General features: G+C 35.0%; 2 protein-coding genes across 6 annotated transcripts in view; both read left to right on the top strand.

Moving 5' to 3' along the window:
• The window catches only part of prmt3 (protein arginine methyltransferase 3), a 153,289-nt gene extending 149,631 nt beyond the window's left edge, over positions 1–3,658 (top strand). For all 4 annotated transcript variants that reach the window (XM_055195895.2, XM_055195888.2, XM_055195889.2 and 1 more), the window contains one exon: positions 3,320–3,658. In XM_055195895.2, the coding sequence (XP_055051870.1) occupies positions 3,320–3,429 (110 nt within the window). In that variant the 3' untranslated portion in view covers positions 3,430–3,658. The remainder of the gene's footprint in view (positions 1–3,319) is intronic.
• Positions 3,659–3,805: 147 nt separating this feature from the next.
• slc6a5 (solute carrier family 6 member 5) lies at positions 3,806–19,180 on the top strand. 2 transcript variants are annotated; one of them, XM_055195833.2, is made up of 16 exons: positions 3,806–5,736; positions 6,896–7,351; positions 8,412–8,556; positions 8,904–9,035; positions 9,172–9,345; positions 10,117–10,261; positions 10,855–10,987; positions 11,417–11,551; positions 11,682–11,785; positions 13,683–13,807; positions 13,928–14,040; positions 14,180–14,311; positions 14,851–14,950; positions 15,269–15,369; positions 15,471–15,638; positions 15,798–19,180. In XM_055195833.2, the coding sequence occupies exons 1-16, from the start codon at positions 5,734–5,736 to the stop codon at positions 15,954–15,956; spliced, it is 2,325 nt and encodes a 774-aa protein (XP_055051808.1). In that variant the 5' UTR covers positions 3,806–5,733; the 3' UTR covers positions 15,957–19,180. The 2 variants fall into 2 exon arrangements, with proteins under 2 accessions (XP_055051808.1, XP_055051819.1); XM_055195844.2 differs by lacking the exon at positions 3,806–5,736 and adding an exon at positions 6,357–6,820.
• Positions 19,181–19,972: the final 792 nt, after the last annotated feature.

The raw sequence follows: 19,972 nt of genomic DNA on the forward strand, positions 1-19,972 counted from the left end.
GCCTTGTTGATGCGAGAGGTCAGAGGAGAATGGGCTAACTGATTCAAGCTGATAGAAGAGCAACTTTGACTGAAATAACCACTCGTTACAACCAAGGTATGCAGCAAAGCATTTGTGAAGCCACCTTGAGGCGGATGGGCTACAACAGCAGAAGACCCCACTGGGTACCGCTCATCTACACTACAAATAGGAAAAAAGGCTACAATTGGCATGAGCTCATCAAAATTGGACAGTTGAAGATAGGAAAAATGTTGCCTGGTCTGATGAGTCTCGAATTTTGTTGAGACATTCAGATGGTAGAGTCAAAATTTGGCGTAAACAGAATGAGAACATGGATCCATCGTGCCTTATTGCCACTTTGCAGGCTGCTGGTGGTGGTGGTTTAATGGTGTGGCGTGTGTTTTCTTGGGCCCAATTAGGCCCCTTAGTGCAAATTGGGCATTGTTTTAATGCCACGGCCTACCTGAGCATTGTTTCTGACCATGTCCATCCCATTATGACCACCATGTACCCATCCCCTGATGGCTACTTCCGACAGGATAATGCACCATGTCACAAAGCTCAAATAATTTCAAATTGATTTCTTGAACATGACAATGAGTTCACTGTACTAAAATGGTCCCCAAAGTCACCAGATCTCAACCCAATAGAGCATCTTTGGGATGTGGTGGAACGGGAGCTTCATGCCCTGGATGTGCATCCCGCAAATCTCCATAATGCTATCCTATCAATATGGGCCAACATTTCTAAAGAATGCATTCAGCACCTTGTTGAATCAATGCCAAATAGAATTAAGGAAGTTCTGAAAGCGAAAGGGGGTCAAACACAGTATTAGTATGGTGTTCCTAATAATCCTTTAGGTGAGTGTATATTTATCTTATATATACTTATAAGTCGCTTTGTAAAAATAGCGAAGCATAGGTGATGTTAAAGTATCCAAGGAATAATTATATCAGTGCAATCTTATGGCAATTCATACATATTTTATGAGGTGGCTAAATCGTATTAATTCATACAACCACATTCATAAAATAAATTACAATTTGCTTTTGCCCCTGTTATGTTGGGGATAGGATTTCGTTAATTATTTAGTTTTTTTTATAATCGTATGTTTTTGTATGATTCACTTTATAGAAATTCATACAAATTAGCCAACTTGTAAAATACATATAAATTCTTTTGAGAACAGGCTGGCTGTATATAAATTAAATGTTCAGTGGCATCTTCCATATTTCTGCCAAAGTATCAAAAATTCATAGAAACTGCAACCAGTCTGCATTGTGAAAAGGTCCTTGAGGTGTCTGATCAAGGTGCCGTTGGGGAGGGGTGTGTGAGAGGTGATTCTGAAGGCAAGTTTTATGCATCTTCTTTACGGGTACTGCAGATTTATAATGTGCGCCAGAGAGAGAGAGGCTGTTTTATAAAGCAGCATTTCTATTGGTGCAATTTTTGGGGTTACCTTTTTCTAAAAAACTGCTGTAATAATTAATTATTAGATTAATGTATATATTTACGTAAGTATTTTGTTGCCTTAGTCAGTGTTTACATAAACTGTGATGCTGTGATTCTTGAGAAGCAGTTATGTTTCTATAAGGAATAAAAATGAGTAGTTATGCGTTGTCCTGACTTGACTTGTCTCGTTTCATCCTCTGTCACCCTTGGTTGCGTTTGTGTGTTAGTTGGTACTGTATATATACCTTGTATATATACCTCACATACCTTGACGAAGGCTATTTGCCGAAACGTTGGTTCTAATAAATATTTTTGCAAGTGAGTGTGCAGTCACTATTTTGTGTTATATAACTGTATATATCACACCTTTAGAACCAGCTTTGTCTCCTTTAAGTAATTAACATTACCAATACTCTGTAAAAAAATATGCAACATTTTTGTCAAATCAAAGTATATAGTTACTTTAACTTAAAAAAAACAAGTTAAACAATTTCAACTTGATTTTATAAGTTATGTCAACTTTTTTACATCCAAAACTTAAAAAAATAGGTTGAATTGACTTGCAAAACCAAGTTGTTTTAACTTCATGCTGCATATTCTTTACAGTGAGCTTTTCCACCACAATTCCTAAACAAACTTAATGTCACTGGTCTTTCATGTTTCTATACAAGCAAATGTCACGGTTTGCCCAAACTACATTCCAAACCACTTTTACAATGAATTCAGAGTCAGGGAACTGCACTCTGTTCATCTCATGGTTCTGTAAACAAAGCTCAAAGAATATTTTTCAGTCATGTTTCAATGCCCATTTGCAGTAAGTGTTTATTACAGAGTGCAGGCACACACCAGTTTGTTCATGCTTGTGCACACAGACAATTTCTGTGGGGGGTACTGAAGTTTAATATATCTTTCTATCATTTAAGCTCATACTTGTCATCAATATTTTGTGGTCTGTCAATTATTTTTCCACACTGTTGATTTTAATTAAGGCAGTTTATATTAGAGCAATTTTTCTTTCAAAAGATTCTGACTTTTGCTTTGCCCTGTTTTATTAGAAATCTAATGAAGAAACCTTTTTGTTTTGTTATGCTCTATTGCATATCCATGTTTAAAAATGTATAATTTAGTATATCTTATAGGATTAGATTACAGGGGTTCTGTTCTTTCAATATACTTTAGTATCAGGAAATGTTAAAGTGGCGTTTTATTGTGTATGAGCTGGGATTTATGGGTAAATTCTTCTGCCCTACCTGTCTTGCTTAAGGTTCCTATTGGTGCACATGTGATCAGTTGACAGTATGAGGTAGAACAGACGCAATCTGACAGTCGCAGTGCAGTGTGACGGCCACATCTGACTGCTTTTCATCAGCTCACATCAAATGCCGCAGTCAGCATTTTTTAAGTATCCTGGACAATGAAAGAAATAGCAGCTGAATGGCTTGTTTGCCAACTGGGTAAACATTAATTTACGCCTGCAAAATGAATTGTGAAGTTAATCAAAGTGATTATCTGTTGCAATCATTGTCATTGTCTTCAGGCCATCCTGATAAAGCGTGCTGCCTATATCTATACTGTAACCATACTGTAGTGAGCAGCAGCAGCTTTCTTTGCCATCTGGAGCTAGTCGGCTCTGCAGCCTTTCTTAGATTCCCGATAGGGGACAGTAAGAGTTTAAATATCTTTTATGTCATAATCTGGACATTAAAGTTTTGACAGTAAAGAGATGCAAGCTATTCCCTTTACTGAGCTAACTGTTACAAATAATTAAATAAAATTTGGATCATGTTTTAATATATTCATGTGCATGTATGTCGAATGTCAGATCTTTCTGTTTTTTCATTCATTCTGTTTGCTTTTAATTGTGCAGGAGATGAACTTCCAGGTCAAATTACAGTACATAAGAACAGAAAGGACCCCAGAGCACTGCTGATCACGCTGGACCTTGCTGGTCAGAAGCAAACCTACAGCCTCCAATGAGAACACGGAAAAATGTCATACATTACAAAGCATCTTTTCACATTACTTAAACAATAGCTGTAAGATAGAGCTGAAGCTGTGGAACGCTTTTAAGCTGTTTTCACTTAGACAAAATTTCTTGATGTTTCTAAATGTTACAGCTTTTTGAGATTTTAGAAAATGAAATTCAAATGGTATTTTCCTCTTTCTTTAAATAATTATTCATCAAGCAAATAAATTCTTTCACCGATCTCTTGCCTTGAATGGTTGTATTTAATTGGTGTCTTTTTTGGTCATTTATTTTCATAAATATGCTTAATTTGAAATACTTTAGAAATTATTTGTTATTGATATATTGCTGTGTTTATATACCGTTGCATAAATATCTGTCCTCGCAAAAAAAATAAAATAAAAATTGTTTTTGTAAGTTTTGTAAGTTGTTCAGCAAGCACTTACTGGTGTGTTTTGTAACTGTGGGTTTTCTTTATCAAAGGATTTTTTCAACCGTATACAGATTTTAAGAGTAGCTGTATGGGACAAAGTCATTTTGGCCTGTTTAATTGTACAAAGGTTCTGTTTGAAAGTAGGTTTCATTCCGTTATATGACCTTTTAATATTTATATCCCATATGTGGCATGTTTTTGTGTTGTTTAAAAAAACATAATAGGTTATTAATACGAATGACCACTTTCTCTTATAATCTTTTTATAGGCTATGTCATCAATTATCGGGTGACAGAAAGTGGAGAGAACTAAATTTATTTTACACGTTAATCATAGATGCTGATCAAAGTAATTGTTTTTTATTTTATAACTTGCCTTCAATTTCGTAAGAAAATACTGTTTTGAAATGGCACAAACTGTACGGCTAAACCACTAAAAAGTCCACTTATTTCTACCTTTCTGTTTAAGGCGCACTTTTTTTCCCTTATACTGCTTACGTATACGTATTATGGTGACACAGAGAGAGAGAAGCAGAAATCAATTACAATTATTTCCTTTTGACAAAGTAATTAAACCTAGCGAAGATCTAATCCAGCAGTACAGAGCCTTATCACCTTCAGCCTCAGATTTATGATGATGCTGAATGTCTATGCAACAGTGTGTATGTAGGGAGATATCACGACGAGGAAGGGAACAGACTAAAGTTTAATAATAGCATGCAGACAATATTATTTTATTTATAAATTAACTGGTTGGACCTTTGTGCAATAGCCTACACTGATAGCATTTCATATATCATATAATGCTTAACAGAATAATAGAAAATTTACATTCAAATTTTAAAGTTTGTAAGGCATTGTAGACTAATTCAAGTTATGAATTAGGCTAAATGTTAAAATGCGGAAATTATTTTAGAAACTCGATGCGGTGTGGTTTTCGTGAAGCTAAAAATAGAAAATATTTTTTGTCTTGCCTGAAAGTTAAACAAATGAGTACCTCCACACCTCCGAAAACATCGCCCACTTTTTTCACTTGGGCCAGTGACGCAGAAGGTACCTGGATTTCGTATGCGCAATTGCGCATGAAGATACGTGGGCGTTCCTTTGACGTAAAACGACAGGGTTTTTTTTACATTTTGCAGTCATTTCAAAAAGTTATTTAAGGAAGTTTTTCATAAAATGTAATGGTCATAATTGTGAAATAAAATTAAATTCATTCATTTTCATCGCCAAAGTTTTCATTATTTTGTAATGGTTATACACTGTGAAAAGCAATTAAAATAATTTCCAGGGCCATTGTCTAATTTAAACAGAGCAGCTTTTATGGCTGGGTTGCAAATCCGTTGAAGATATAAAAAAATCACATTATTAGGCTATTGTTTGTACCGCACCTTAGGGTTGCTCTCAGTTTCGTGTACAATGACAAAAAGTTTATATTATTATTTTTTATTATTATTACTGCATTTACATCTTAAATGATGATTAGCTATATGTAGATATGTGCTTTATGACTTAGTCAGCTACGCAAAATCAACATGCGTTTGCAGAATCTTCTCCAACGTACGTCAGATGAACATCTTTACATAGCCCTGGGGGACACGTTTATTAATCAGTCACGATCCTAGTCCGTCCCAAAACGTAGTCTCGCGCTGCTTGTGTGTGTCACGAGCTCACGTCTTCGCTTGTTGCCCCTTTAAAATCAGAATTCAAGGCCAATGATTTATCAAGCTCCTATTTTAAGGAAAATGACATGCGAAGGGTACCGTGCCATGCACTGACGCAAACCCGATCTTTCCCACGGAGATATAGAAAGCTTTGCACAACCAAATTCTGCCTGCCGTTATTCCAGCTGTTTCCAACGCACATTTGCTGACTCTGCACAAATGGTGAGTACAACACATACATTTTATTATGCTTTATATTTTTCTGCTCTGACAATTAGCCTAACTTTTTTTTAATACTTACGGATGGGAGAAGTTAACTTTGAAGTGCGCTTATTAAATGAGAGGTATCTATTCATGGTGCTGGAACTTTTTCCTTGGTGGTGCATGTATGTAGTTTATTTGTGCATATATATATAATACTCCACATTTTTGTCGCTGGGGTGGTACCCTTAACGGTTCATGTTAAGAACCTATTGTGTACCTTAAGGATACTTGTGGGTACCAGTTAAATGTTTGAGGTACAGAACAGTTAACGGTACCTTTAAAGGTACAACATTGTATTATATTTAGTATACCTATATCTTGTATTTAGTAGGTATTAAACGGTACCTTTTTCTTATATATATATATATATATATATATATATATATATATATATATATATATATATATATATATAGTAGTCAACATTTGAAGTGGATCAAAAACATTCATCAAATTTGTCCTAAAACAAGACTGGGTATTGGATATTGGTTTTAAGAAAACTTTTAGAAAAGGGTTTGATCCACTTCAAATGTTGACTAGTGTATAATGCATTGGAGTCGTATTTATGCAGTGGAACCTCTAATAGAAATTTAACGGAGGAAAAGTAACTTTTAAAAATCTTGTGTACAAGTTTTCCGTTTTCCTATAGTGCAATGTAATGGTTGGTGTAATGTTCCATCCATGGTTTCCCCCGCGTTTGCACTGCACACTTACCCCCCGGTCATGTTGGCTGCCGCAGGGGAGAAAAGCTTCGGTCGAGCCTGGCAGCTTGTCTATTGCCCATAAAAGCAGGGGATGTGCAGGGCTTGAATGACAGGAAGGAAATGAGGCGTAAAATTAAAGAATCTTTCTCTAATGGTAAAAGCAAGAACCAAACAATGGTCGTCCGTGAGCTGAAATTTCAAAACAATTGGCGCAGGCATGTCCAAAAACGATACCTCTATTTCTGATATTATAGTTTAAATATGATTGTATTTATTTACTGTGCTGTCATGTGCATGTTTTTCGCACAATGCAGGGTTACGTTGAAAATGTATAGTAGGTTAGTTGATAATTATTTACAAGGTAATTAGGCTATGCTGTTGATGTTTTAAAAAAATTACATTTTTCGTTGTAGGATTTTTCTGAGCACGGAGAAATGTTAAGACAGCCACCAAACAGCAGTCTGCCCCAGCCGTCTGGTGGAGCGGTTGGAGTGACTAACAACAAACCGGAGAATGGAAATCCGATGCCCCAAAAGCAGTCTGCAAACGAACGGAAAACTTTTTGTCCTTCGGAAAACAAACCTTGTGAAATGGACTCTAATAAAGCCTACGGGACGTTTAAAAACGCCACCCAAGGACCCACGCTTGCTCCAGTTAACTCTGATGTGCGCAAAGATTCCGTAGGTAAAATGGATGTTTCGACTGCTCACGGTAAAGCCACTTCGGCCGTGATGTCTAATGACCAAGGTGCTGTTAGGATCTCGGCAGATCATAATAACACCATCGGAGACTGGACCTCCATGAGCCAGACCACCATCATACTGGGTACAGATGGCAACACGTCTGTTCTGCCTGGCACGTTGACCGGGGTAAGTGGTTACAAATTAACATTTCAATTCCAGTATAGTATGCCAATCACCATGGGTTTAAAGCTTTCAAACGGGGAGAGTATTGCACAAAAGTAAATGCTGTGTATCATGTAGGCTAGTCTTCTGGAGTCTTTAGATGTTTTTGGTTGGCTATTTGTTAGTGGTAATATATTTGTATAGGCTATTTTATTAAGATGCAGCATCAGTCTTTTATTAAAAATAGTATTAATAAAACCTTTGCTTAACCCAACTTTTTATATTGTCTGTAAAATATTCAGAAATTCGTAAAACAACGACATAATTGTGATTTTTGTTAGGAATTTTTTTTTTTTGACGACTCTCTGTGTAAGATAATATAAATTCAATATGTTTGGATTTTAAACACGATACATAAGTAAAGACAACTAATGTCATATTTGATTAAAATTGCGACTAATTTTATAGTGTAATTTAAGTGTATATTGTATCACAGAGTCATATTAGTGTAGCCTATGTCTTGATGTGCTTTGGACAGAGAGACATTGTTCTGTCACACAAAAGTGCAGAGCGAAACGAAATCCAGCGTTTAATTAATTTGTCCTTTTATTGATAGTGAATGTTTCTGACACACAGTAATTACAAGACTTTTCACAATTAAGTCATGAAAGAGCACGTGGCAAGTAGTCCATAGCAGGATCTTAATATATCAAATGCGGTGTGTATCAGTATGTTGCATTACCAGTGAAACACAATCCCCAAATAAGATCTATGAACAAAACTAAAATCTTTATGATTTAACGACTTACTCTGCATGCATGCATGCTTACTCATTTTTACAGATTGGTTTCTGATAGCTGATGTTGCAAGGTAATGTGTATAAGAATCTGCTTATGGTACACTTTCTATTATTTTATCCGAATCAAGGAAGACCTCTCTATTTCAAGGGACAAGATAAAAAAAAGTTGTGTGGGTGCGCCCGGGTTTTTTACTTGGTTTCCTCAGATAAACCCTATATTTATATATTTTTATATTTATTTAGATAGCCTCTATAATACTAAGTTTTACGTTTTTTTTCCTCCAGGATGACGATGATGCAGGAGGAGATGAAAATAAAGCCCGGGGAAACTGGTCCAACAAACTGGATTTTATTCTGTCCATGGTGGGATATGCCGTGGGACTGGGGAATGTGTGGAGATTCCCATATCTTGCTTTCCAGAATGGTGGAGGTAAGAAAAAACAGTGCCTTATCTAAATTAAAAGACAGTAAGAAATAAAATGCTTATATTGTTGATCAGACACTGTTTTAAGAAATATTGGGTCGCAGGAAATTTGATATTTTTAGTAGCCTATATTCGTTTTAAAATTGTGCGGATTATTAAGCTATTGTATTTGAATTGGCAATAGGCTACTATTATTGTTGGTCATTCACATTAAAAGTATTTAATATAGATTTTTATCAACAATTATACTTGGCTAGTATATTGCACTAAATATTTCGCTTTAAATGTTCCACTGTTTGTGGATGTGCTATGTGTTATGCGTTTTTCAATTGTAGCCGATTCCTCTTTTGTAGGTGCCTTTCTGATACCTTACCTAATAATGTTAGGTCTCGCTGGTATACCTATATTTTTGCTGGAGGTGTCGCTGGGTCAGTTCGCCAGCCAAGGCCCCGTGTCAGTATGGAAAGCAATTCCGGCTCTACAAGGTAATCTGAAATTCTTGTTTTAGTTGTGCAAGCCTGAAACTGTAATAAGCAGTGCTTGGGCTAAAGTTTCCAGTGAAATGGTTTTTGCTTGCTTTAAGTGTAATTTCTATTATCTCGTTTCATTTTGTTATTATAGGTTGCGGGATTGCCATGTTGATAATATCTGTCTTGATAGCCATATATTATAATATTATTATGTGCTGGACATTGTACTACCTGTTCGCTTCGTTGAAGGATACACTTCCATGGGCCAGCTGTAAAAATGAATGGAACACCATGGGGTGCAAAGACAAAGACATGCTACTTTTGGGTAAGGATTAGACTCTCTCTCTCTCTCTCTCTCTCTCTCTCTCTCTCTCTCTCTCTCTCTCTCTTTTCTCTTTCTCTTTCTCTCTCTCTCTCTCGCTCTGTCCACCCTCCACCCCATATCATCCCATTTTTTTCTCTAACTAAAATGCGCAATGCGCAACCTGTATTTCAGGAGTTAAGTAGCCTGCCCCTCAATGTGTGCCCCTGCCTGCTATTCAAATTTTGAATGTCTTAGGTCTAAAAGAAATAATTATATTTTTTATTTACTTTTGAGCGGCGGTTAAATTGCCGTATAAGTCATTTAGGCAGTGAATACAAATGGAAATTAATATTTGATATTTAAATAGCTAATAAAATGTTGTGGACGCAATTTTAAAAAGCTGCAGAGTTTAAGTATACTGTTTTATTTACATACTTTTATATACTTTATATATATTTTAACTTTTAGCCCGTACTACAACAATTATCTCAAGATTTTTATTTGCTTCCTTTTGGTGAATTCAGCAGAAAATCTGCTTGCTTGACAAATTTACTGTAGAGTTGGTGCAGTGCCGCAGTGAGATCCACTGCCACCTTCTGGCCTTTTAAGGTAGTGCCACCAAATCCATAAATCGAAGCCAGGGTGAATTCGTGTAAACTGAGACGCATATATACACTGATATTACTGTTAAAAAGTTTACCTGTATTGAATCTGTGTGTGTTTGTCTTGAGTTTATTTGTTTTTGAACGTTTGAATTTAATTTCAAGTTCTTTTACTGTTTTTTCTCGACAGACTCGTGTATACTAAGGGACAAAAATATCACATCAATCAAGAACACTACATTCTGTTTATCCGCAAATGCTTTTGGGAACTTAAGTAGACTATTAAATGTCACAGAAAATAAAACCTATGTCAGCCCTAGTGAGGAGTATTTCAAGTGAGTGTGCTATCTATCTATCTATCTATCTGTCTGTCTGTCTGTCTCTGTGTCTGTCTGTCTGTATGTCTGTCTGTTTGTCTCTCTGTCTGTCTGTCTGTCTGTCTGTCTGTCTATATGTCTGCCTGCCTGTCTGTCTGTCTGTCTGTCTGTCTGTCTGGTGCAGTACCTTTTTGTACCTAAAGAGTCCATATTAGTACCTCAAAGGTGTATGTTACTGTTAAATTAGCTGTAATTATAAAGCTGGTTGCCAGTAACTTACTGTAGAAGATAAAGACTGAAAATGTTTTATGTTCATTTAACTTTGAACAAACTGTTACCAGTAAAAAACATAAATGTAAAATCTACAGTAAATTACTGGCAACCAGCTGCCAGCAATACTATTTCTACAGATTTTTTTACAGTGGCCCTAATGGTACAGTACTGTATTAGGAACTTTTCTAAGGTTACCATTCCAGTGACAGATTTTGTACCTTTACTCTGTCTGTCTGCCTGTCCGTCCGTATGCCTTCCTGTTTGTTTGTCTGTCCGTCTGTCTGTGACAGATGTTTTACATGTCATTGTATAGAATACATCACTCTGCTTTTTGACAGGTATAATGTGTTGCATATTTCCAAGGGTATTGAATACCCAGGGGACATCCGTTGGCCCTTGGCAGCCTGCCTTTTTCTGGCATGGATTATTGTCTATGCCTCTTTGGCTAAAGGGATCAAGTCTTCAGGGAAGGTAAAAAGACATGTACTACATTTACTTTCCATCTCTCTTTTATGAGGTAGTGTTATTTTGTGGCACCTCCTAGTGCAATACAGAGTTGAATTTCCTTTCTGGTAAATCAGCCCCAGTTATTTATTCATGCAATCAACCAATCTTGTTGAGTTCTTTCTTTAAATGTCTGTAATATAAAATAGTTACATCTTAAATAAATGTTTTTGAAATGGCCTATATGCCTAACTAGCAAATAAAAGTATTACATTTAAACAATAATTTGTCTAATTTGGCAAATATAATATCAATAAATCTTTCTTCATCAAATGTTAATAAAGATTAGTTATGTCATACTTTAAGTAATAATTCTCATAAAATATTAAATAAAATAAATGTCTGTCTCTTCCGGTCACTGTCAATACATTTTTTTTCATGTACAAATGTTTGCAGGTGGTGTATTTTACTGCCACTTTTCCTTATGTCGTGCTGGTTATCCTGTTGATCAGAGGGGTCACTCTGCCAGGAGCTGGTTCTGGTATTCTTTACTTCATAACACCCAAATGGGAAAAACTCAATGATGCCAAGGTGACTTAAGGACTGATATGTATTGTGACAGTTATATTTGTTGGTCTAGCGAGAATGTGTGAATATATGTTTTCTGCTCCATATTTGATCCTACAGTATTTTTTCTGTTTCTGTCTGTCTTTTAATCTAGGTGTGGAAGGATGCTGCCACACAAATTTTCTTCTCTCTGTCTGCAGCTTGGGGTGGTCTCATAACCCTTTCATCCTACAATAAGTTCCATAACAACTGTTACAGGTAACCATGGCTGTCACTTTCAGTTTGGTTCAAGAAGTGACAAGGGGGCAGTTTCCCAGACAGTGTTTAAAGTAATCCCGGACTTGGCCTTAGCTATATTAGGACATTTAAGAATTTTTTTACAAACATACCTTGCAAAAAAATAAAAAAATACTTGTGTGCATCTTGAGACAAAACAATGGCACTGATATACTGTATGTTAAGATATGTCAGTGCGAGATGTTTTTAAATTAAGGCAGCTCAACGTGTCTGGGACTAGGATAAGTCCTTTCCAGGAAACTGACCAAAGATGTTTTAATTCCAGCCCCCTGAAGTGATAGTATTGTTTTATTTTAGAGTATATTAGTTAGGGTTTTATTGTACCACATAAAATATATAAATACAATGAATAAAAGAAGGGAACTATTTAACAGACCGTCGTATTATTATGATTTCTCAATAATCTTCTAATTATATCTGCATTGTTGTATGCAAACCCCGCACCGTTGCTAAACTGCAGTAAATGGTGTAGTATACTTTGTATATGTTCAAAAGCACTTATGTCTATAATTTTACTACAGTTTACTATAATAAAAACTCTACATATTACACTCTAAAAAATTTGCTGTAATTTTGCAGCTGGTTGCCAGTAACTTACTGTAGAAGATAAAGTCAAAAAATGTTTCATGTTCATTTAACTTTGAACAAAATGTTGCCAGTAAATAACATGAATGTAAAATCTACAGTAAGTTACTGGCAGCTAGTTGCCAGTAATACCCATTAATACTGTAATTTCTACAGACATTTTTTACAGTGTAGTATAATACAGTATTATTCACATGGACATTACAAATATTTTATATTAAATACATAGCCTATATAATAATTTAATAGTTTGAATTTTTAAGCTTTACATGTGTTTTTGGTGTTAGAACTATTCAATTAAATTAAAAAAAATATTAACTCTTTTTATTCTGCTTTTCAAGCTGCCAAATAAGACTTAGATAAGAAATTTGCAGGGTCAAAATGTAATCTCAATGAAGCGATTTCAGGCTCCCAAAATGCTGGATCTGCCTGTACGAAACACTCATGCGCTACAGATTATTTACGTAAAACAGCCATGTGGACGTGCTCTAAGTTTCTTTGTCCAACCTAATCTTATGGGAATTTGTATGTATTTTGCTAGTTGGTTATGATTATGATTAAGTATGATTATCATAAAAAAACTATAATGAAGCTCCACCCCTAACCCCAATGTCACAGGGGCAAAAGCAAATCATATAAAAACTTATGAATGTGGTTGTATGACTTAATACGTACACTGTAAAAAACATTGTTAAATCAAATCAGATTTACAAGTCATGTCAACAGAAATTAGTTGCCACAACTTATAAAATATAGTTGAGAAAAGTCAACTTAAATGTATATGTTATAACAACTCACCTGTAGTTATAACAGCTCATCTCTAGTCAAGATAAATAATAGTAAGTTAAAATGACTTGTAAATCCGAGTTGATTCAACAAAAATTTTTAAGGCAGCAAAGTATTTTTTACAGTGTATGAGCCACCTCGTAAAATATGTACAAATAGCAATAACATTTGGGTTTTGATCCATTCAATTTTGTACAATGTTACATAAGATATCTTATGTTAAACGTATCCCAGCAAAATAATATTTATTAAAAAAAGATTTCTGAAATGTGGTTAGTAATATCCATTGAGTGTTGTTATTTTTTGTTTTGCTACAATAATGTAATGTTCTCTAAAAGCCTAGTACTTGGACCTTTTCTTAACAAATATTAATATGCAATTAGTTTGATTGAAATTTAAAACGATTGAAAACCTTACTTTATATTATTGTTATTTATAATCTAAGATTATATCTTCTGCTCTCTTTCTTGTCTCTTTTGCTTTGCAGAGATACTCTCATAGTGACATGTACTAACAGTGCCACCAGTATATTTGCTGGTTTTGTCATTTTTTCAGTTATTGGCTTCATGGCTCATGAGCTTAAAGTTCCAATTGAGAAGGTGGCAGATGAAGGTACATTCAGTGTGCGTGTGTGGCTGTGAATAACCAGCAAATGATTAAGTGTTGGGTTGTTGGTGTTTTGGTGAAAATGTATTAAACTCTGTAAATATTCTATGAAAATACTTTTTGTAGGTCCAGGTATAGCATTTGTGGTGTACCCAGAGGCTCTGACCAGGCTGCCCTTATCACCATTCTGGGCCATTATCTTCTTCCTCATGCTTCTTACACTCGGTCTGGACACTATGGTAATGGCACTAATTCAAGTTTGATTGTACATTTCTTTTACAAGAATAATTGTGCAGCCTTTGGTTTTTATGTTTTAACGATTTAACTTATTAAACAATAACTAAAACTCTTTTTGGTCATACTTTTCTTCCTCATCAGTTTGCCACTATAGAAACTATTGTGACTTCTGTTTCTGATGAGTTTCCCAAGTACCTACGCAAACACAAGCCTGTGTTCACTTTGGTTTGCTGTTTGGCCTTTTTTGTGCTGGGCTTTCCCATGATCACTGAGGTAAGAAATGCATTTTTTTCCCAAATGCAACACCATATCTCACCTTAGCACACCCTAATTAAACTAAAACTGGGTGGCAACTTAAAAAAAAAACACTGATGGGGAAAGATCGAGTTAAGCATGCTTCCAAGCATATTTGATCATCACTTCAACAGTTGCACGATATAAATGTTAATGTATAAATTAGATGAATGTTGATTTATAAAAATAGACACCACAGCCTTAAATCATATTTTCATTGTATCTTTGCTGCGTCTGTGTTGGTTGGGAACTACGCTCTGTTTCAGTCACACTTGATTCTGAGGAACTACTTTGTTTGACGGAAGAGTATGCATATGAAGTAACCGATTTATAAACGCAATAACCCCCGCGAAGCAGTGGGGTTACAGTGCATTTTATAACGCTTCGCGTCGTGCCTAACAACGCCCCTTAGCTGTTAAAAAAAGCACTGGTAACCCACTGCTTCTTGGGGCTTATTGCTTTGTTAGATTAGGTTTTTTTATTTTTAATGTGCATATTTGTGTGTATTTCACTTATAGAGTGGGATGTACATGCTTCAGCTGGTGGACACTTATGCAGCCTCTTATTCTCTGGTCATCATTGCAATATTTGAACTGATTGGAGTCTCGTACATTTATGGTAAGTTTATTGTTACAGTAAGTTTACTTTCAAGGCTCTGACTTTGATAATTATTTTAGAAAGAAAATGACACATAAAACAAAACAAAAATGGTTAATACATTTTAGTCATTAACCATGTTAAACATACAAAGAAAGAGAGTACCTGAAACAACAATATAATTTTTTTGTTCAAATCCTGAAATCCTGTCACAAAGTTAAGTTTTTTTAAAGCAAGCAAGAAAATTAAAAACAAGAAACAGTCATTTTATAATCATTCTGCTGTTGTTTTTATTTCTTTACAGTTTAATGTATGCTGATCAAATTCTGTTTGTTTCAGGTCTAAAACGGTTTTGTGAGGACATTGAGATGATGATTGGCTTCCAGCCAAACAGGTTTTGGAGAATCTGCTGGGCCTTTGTTACACCCACCATTCTTACAGTATGTTCCTATACGAACAGACATACCAAGTTTAACCAGAAAGCTTTAAAGATCTGTGGTATTACAGCATCTCAATTTTTTTAACTTTTCTTTTCTCTTAGTTTATTTTGGCAATTAGTCTGTACCAGTGGAAGGTGATGACATATGAGAATTACACTTATCCGACTTGGTCCATGGTACTCGGCTGGCTTATGGTCATCTGCTCTGTCATTTGGATTCCTATTATGTTTGTTATCAAGATGTACCTTGCACCTGGAACATTCATTGAGGTAAAGTGGCCTTTTTTCTCCTTAAGTTTTTTAAAAGAACTCTGCATTAATATTTACTCAGTCAATATAGAAAAAGTATAATATTTTTAATATGTAAGCTACTTTAGACTTCACACAAAAAACAACTGTTTTGAGAACAAAAATATTCTGTCTATGCAGCGCTTGAAGTTAGTATGCTCTCCTCAACCTGACTGGGGCCCATTCTTGATGAAACATCGCGGGGAGCGCTATAAGAACATGATTGACCCATTGGGTACAAACTCCCTTGGCCTTAAACTCCCCCCCAAAGATTTCCAACTATCAGCCCAATATCAGTAGTCTTTCCTGCGAGTGCAACATCTTCCACAGCCTCCGAGGGTGAGATTTGCGCATACGTGTTTCCTCATTCAACACCCCTCTTTACAGTAATGTTTTCTTTCAGCCATATTCCCCCTCTTCTGGCACTTTGGAGGATTTCGTCAGCTGGAAAGCACAGACAGCTCCCCATGATTGTGGTGTTGTGTGTTTTCATGAAGAATTTGTATTCAGTGTGACAGGAGAGGTATTTTGCACTTTCTGATACTGTACACCAATCCCAGCTGTACCTTTTTTCTCAGAGGCAATATGTGATGATGCTGTTGCAGTATTTAAATGAATACTCATCACACAGTGGTCATTAATGACTGCTGATATACAGTATAAAAACAATTGAATGGGAGACTAAACTTCATATTTATTCTCAAATTTGCTTGTCATCTCTAAATGTTGCAGCATAAATGAGATAAACTGCTGTGTAGTCCTCAATGAACTCTAACTTTACTGGTATCATACTCTGGCTTTCTGTCTGTGTCTACTTATACAGTACCTTGTGCCTCAGACTTCCTCTGTTTATAAAATATTGCATAGTACAGTGCTAATGAAACCAAGCGTGCTTCATTTTAGATGGAAGTGAGCACATTTCAGTCTTTGCGAATTATAAGCTATTCTACTCTTTCTAACAATTTGCTAATCTTGCAGAACTATCTCTACAATGTTATAAAAGCCAAACTCATAGTGTATGTTCCAGTAGTATACTATAGTTTCATGTCATTTTTCAGTAAAGTCATGAAAAATAAGCCATGCAAAACTGTAACAATACTCTTCTGTGTTGTTCAGAGTGGTACTCAACAGCCAACTAGCAGACTACACTAATATTTAGAGTATGCTTTCAAGTGTGTTGTAATCTCTTTGTAAAGACTCTGTGAATCATTCTTTCCTCCTTATGCAGTACACAAACTTATGTGGAGTACAAAAAAGGAAAAAGACATGCGAAAGTATGATATGCCTGGCCAACAAGTAAGGTTAAAGAAATGTCGGTTTCATGTAATTTGGTGTATTTTTAGAAAATGACTAAAACATGTGCTAATGTAGTTGTCCCTTTAGAATACTTTAACAATTGCTTGCAGAGGACGCATAGATTAGAAAAGCAAACTTTGTTCAATGTGTGATAGATGTTTGGGGACCATGCTCCTTTAACATTTCCATTGCTGTTTGTCTTCATGAAACAGGGTCTCAGGAATTACTCAGTTTCATCCACCTTATTAGATGTTGGATTAGAGTCTCTAGAAGCAATATATATATATATATTTGTGATGAAATGTAGTGCAAATCATGCCTTGAATATTGTACCATGCTGTATGTTGACATCCCATATCTAGATAGCTTGCAAGACAAATGTGATTCTAAACAGAATTTTTGTTGCGCTGGTCAGTCAAAGCTAACGAAATATAAGTACAAAGCATTTAAAAGCGACTAGCTTAAGCCTCATACATAACAAGTGGTTGCTTTCAAACAAAATAACACTTAAGCCCTGAAAGAAAGGCAAATAGTTTGTATGTAAATGATTAGTAAAACGTATATGATATGATCTGTCACTACAAGCAAAGCTCAAGATCAACACTGCCCAGGCAATGCCAGTAATTCAGTAGTATTGATACTGAGAATAAGTACTTTGCCAGGGCTTACTGAATGATGTGTTTTAAAAGCCATGTAATTTGCAGTTACAATATACTACACGAATCACATTAAAATAGAGAATTTATAAACACTAGCACAGAAAAAAATTGTCTTTAATATATTAGTGCCACAAAAGAGATGCGTCTGTTAATTGTTTAGTCTTAATCTTTCTGTGTACTATATGTGTGTGAATGTGTGAATTAATGTGCAGTGCTAACTGCTTAGATTTATGCCTACTGTATCCAACCATATGATCAAATAGTGAAAAAGTTTGGGAAAACACAAGCAATCTGTTATCCCAATCTTTGTGAAATTGGTTCCTGCGGATGGCAGTTTTAAAGTATTTAAAATAGGTGTTCATAAACCAAGCTTTAAAAGAAAATCAGGCTTATTATGCAAGCCATAATAGGCATTACTACTTTTAATAAAATCTCCCAGTGTGATAGAGGTTATGTAGCACAAAAGTATACAAAGCACAACCTAATGTTGTGAGTTATAGACAGTGTCTGGCTGCTGTGATCATTGTTGCAAGTTCTGGCTAGTGTTTCCCTTGGCTTATGCATTGCTATGTGTCGATTCGAGAGATATTATCCCCTTCATTTAAACACTCTGGAAAAAATGGTAACAGTCTTGCATGTGCTGTTTGTGTTGCTGTGGATTATTTGTCCATGTAAATTTACTTCCTTTTTACTTCTTTACCCGAGTCTGTCCCACACTTAGCAGCTGCACCTGAGTTTACCACCTTTCTCTACCTACAGGCGACACTGGGCAGTAGGTAACCAAAGAAGGAGAACTTTTCGAAGGGTTCAAAAAATCTTTAAAAATAACATATTAAAACGAAAAAGAAACATTTACATATACAAATAGCCTATTTATAAATATATTAATATATATTATATTAATTCAATAAGGAAATGAAAAATATTATTCTGTGTATGTAGAAGACTGAGATACTGCCACTCATTATTCATTTAGTGATCATTTTTTATGTGTGCCAATATGTTATATGACATCTTCAGGTAACCTTTGGCCTTATAGATGTCCTCTGGTAATAAACTAATGTATGTATTTTAGAATAATGATACAGAGTAGCTTCCAATCAGTCATTATGTGGTTAGCCTATATTGCAATGTATGTTGTGTCATTTGGCACTTTACTGTGGACCTATCGGAGCATAGGTAAAATTTCTTATTACTTGGGTAATGTCATATATCTGTGTGTTTTACATGAGGTAAATCTGCCTATGGATACAGATATGTACCTCCAAAATATCATGGCATCTTATGGTTTGAATAATAGAGTATAATTGAATAATGAAAAATATCTAGATTTTAAATCTTGTGCCAATTAAAAAATACAACAAAATATATAAAAAGAGAAAATAAACATATATGGAAATGCATATTTTATTTTCAATGTCATTTATCCTTGAGGCCCTACCTCAGATTTTGTATTTATGTATAGAAATGTAATTTGAATCATAGTGTCTTTGCCAATATTATAATAAAACAATGTTTATCATAAAATGTATAACACCTTAATCAATAAATAAATGTTAATGTTTTCAACTCCAGTTGTGTTTTACATACTTACAGTAGGCATGTTGAATGATTGTTTTGCAAAAACATAAATTATTATACAGTATTTCATTTCCATTTTATTTCCAAGTGTATTTTGTTTCATAATTTCTGGCTAGTATGAATGACTAAACTGTTAAATTAGACTAAAATGTCTGTGTGAAGAAAACATACTGTAGATATTAGAGAGAATTGTATTTGTTTGAAGTATTGAGGTTCTTATATCACTATTGTTTCTATGTTAGCTTCAGATAACCTTTAACAATTCTTTATTCTACATAAGTTTTAATGAATAAATAAATAAATAAATAAAACAATTTATTCGATGAGGAAACCATAGTCTCATGAAATATTCATCACATGAATTGATTGTTTCGTCTGTGTCTAGAACAGGGGTCTCCAATGTGGTGCACGAGTGTGTGGGGTGCCCGCCAAAGCACATTCTATTAATTGTCTCAATTGTAATATTTATTACATATTTTTTATATTAACTTGGCTTAGTTCATATATATTTAAATATAAGTATATATATTTAAATCATTGTCGCTTGGGGTTAGGGTTACATTTGGGGTTTACGTTATGATGTAATTTTATGCATTGGTTTTTACATGTTTTTTGTCCGCTTTAAAACTATTCTCTCCTGGAGTTGGGGTTAGAGTTGGGGTTTGGAAGTCGCAGAAAGTGATTCTAACCCAAACCACAAGTGACAATGGTCATAAAATAGAAAACATAAAATGGCACAATAAAAAATGCCATAAGTTTCAGAATTCTGCCAGATCCTTG

This window comes from Misgurnus anguillicaudatus, chromosome 21 (assembly GCF_027580225.2).
Source record: "Misgurnus anguillicaudatus chromosome 21, ASM2758022v2, whole genome shotgun sequence".
NCBI lineage: Eukaryota > Metazoa > Chordata > Actinopteri > Cypriniformes > Cobitidae > Misgurnus > Misgurnus anguillicaudatus.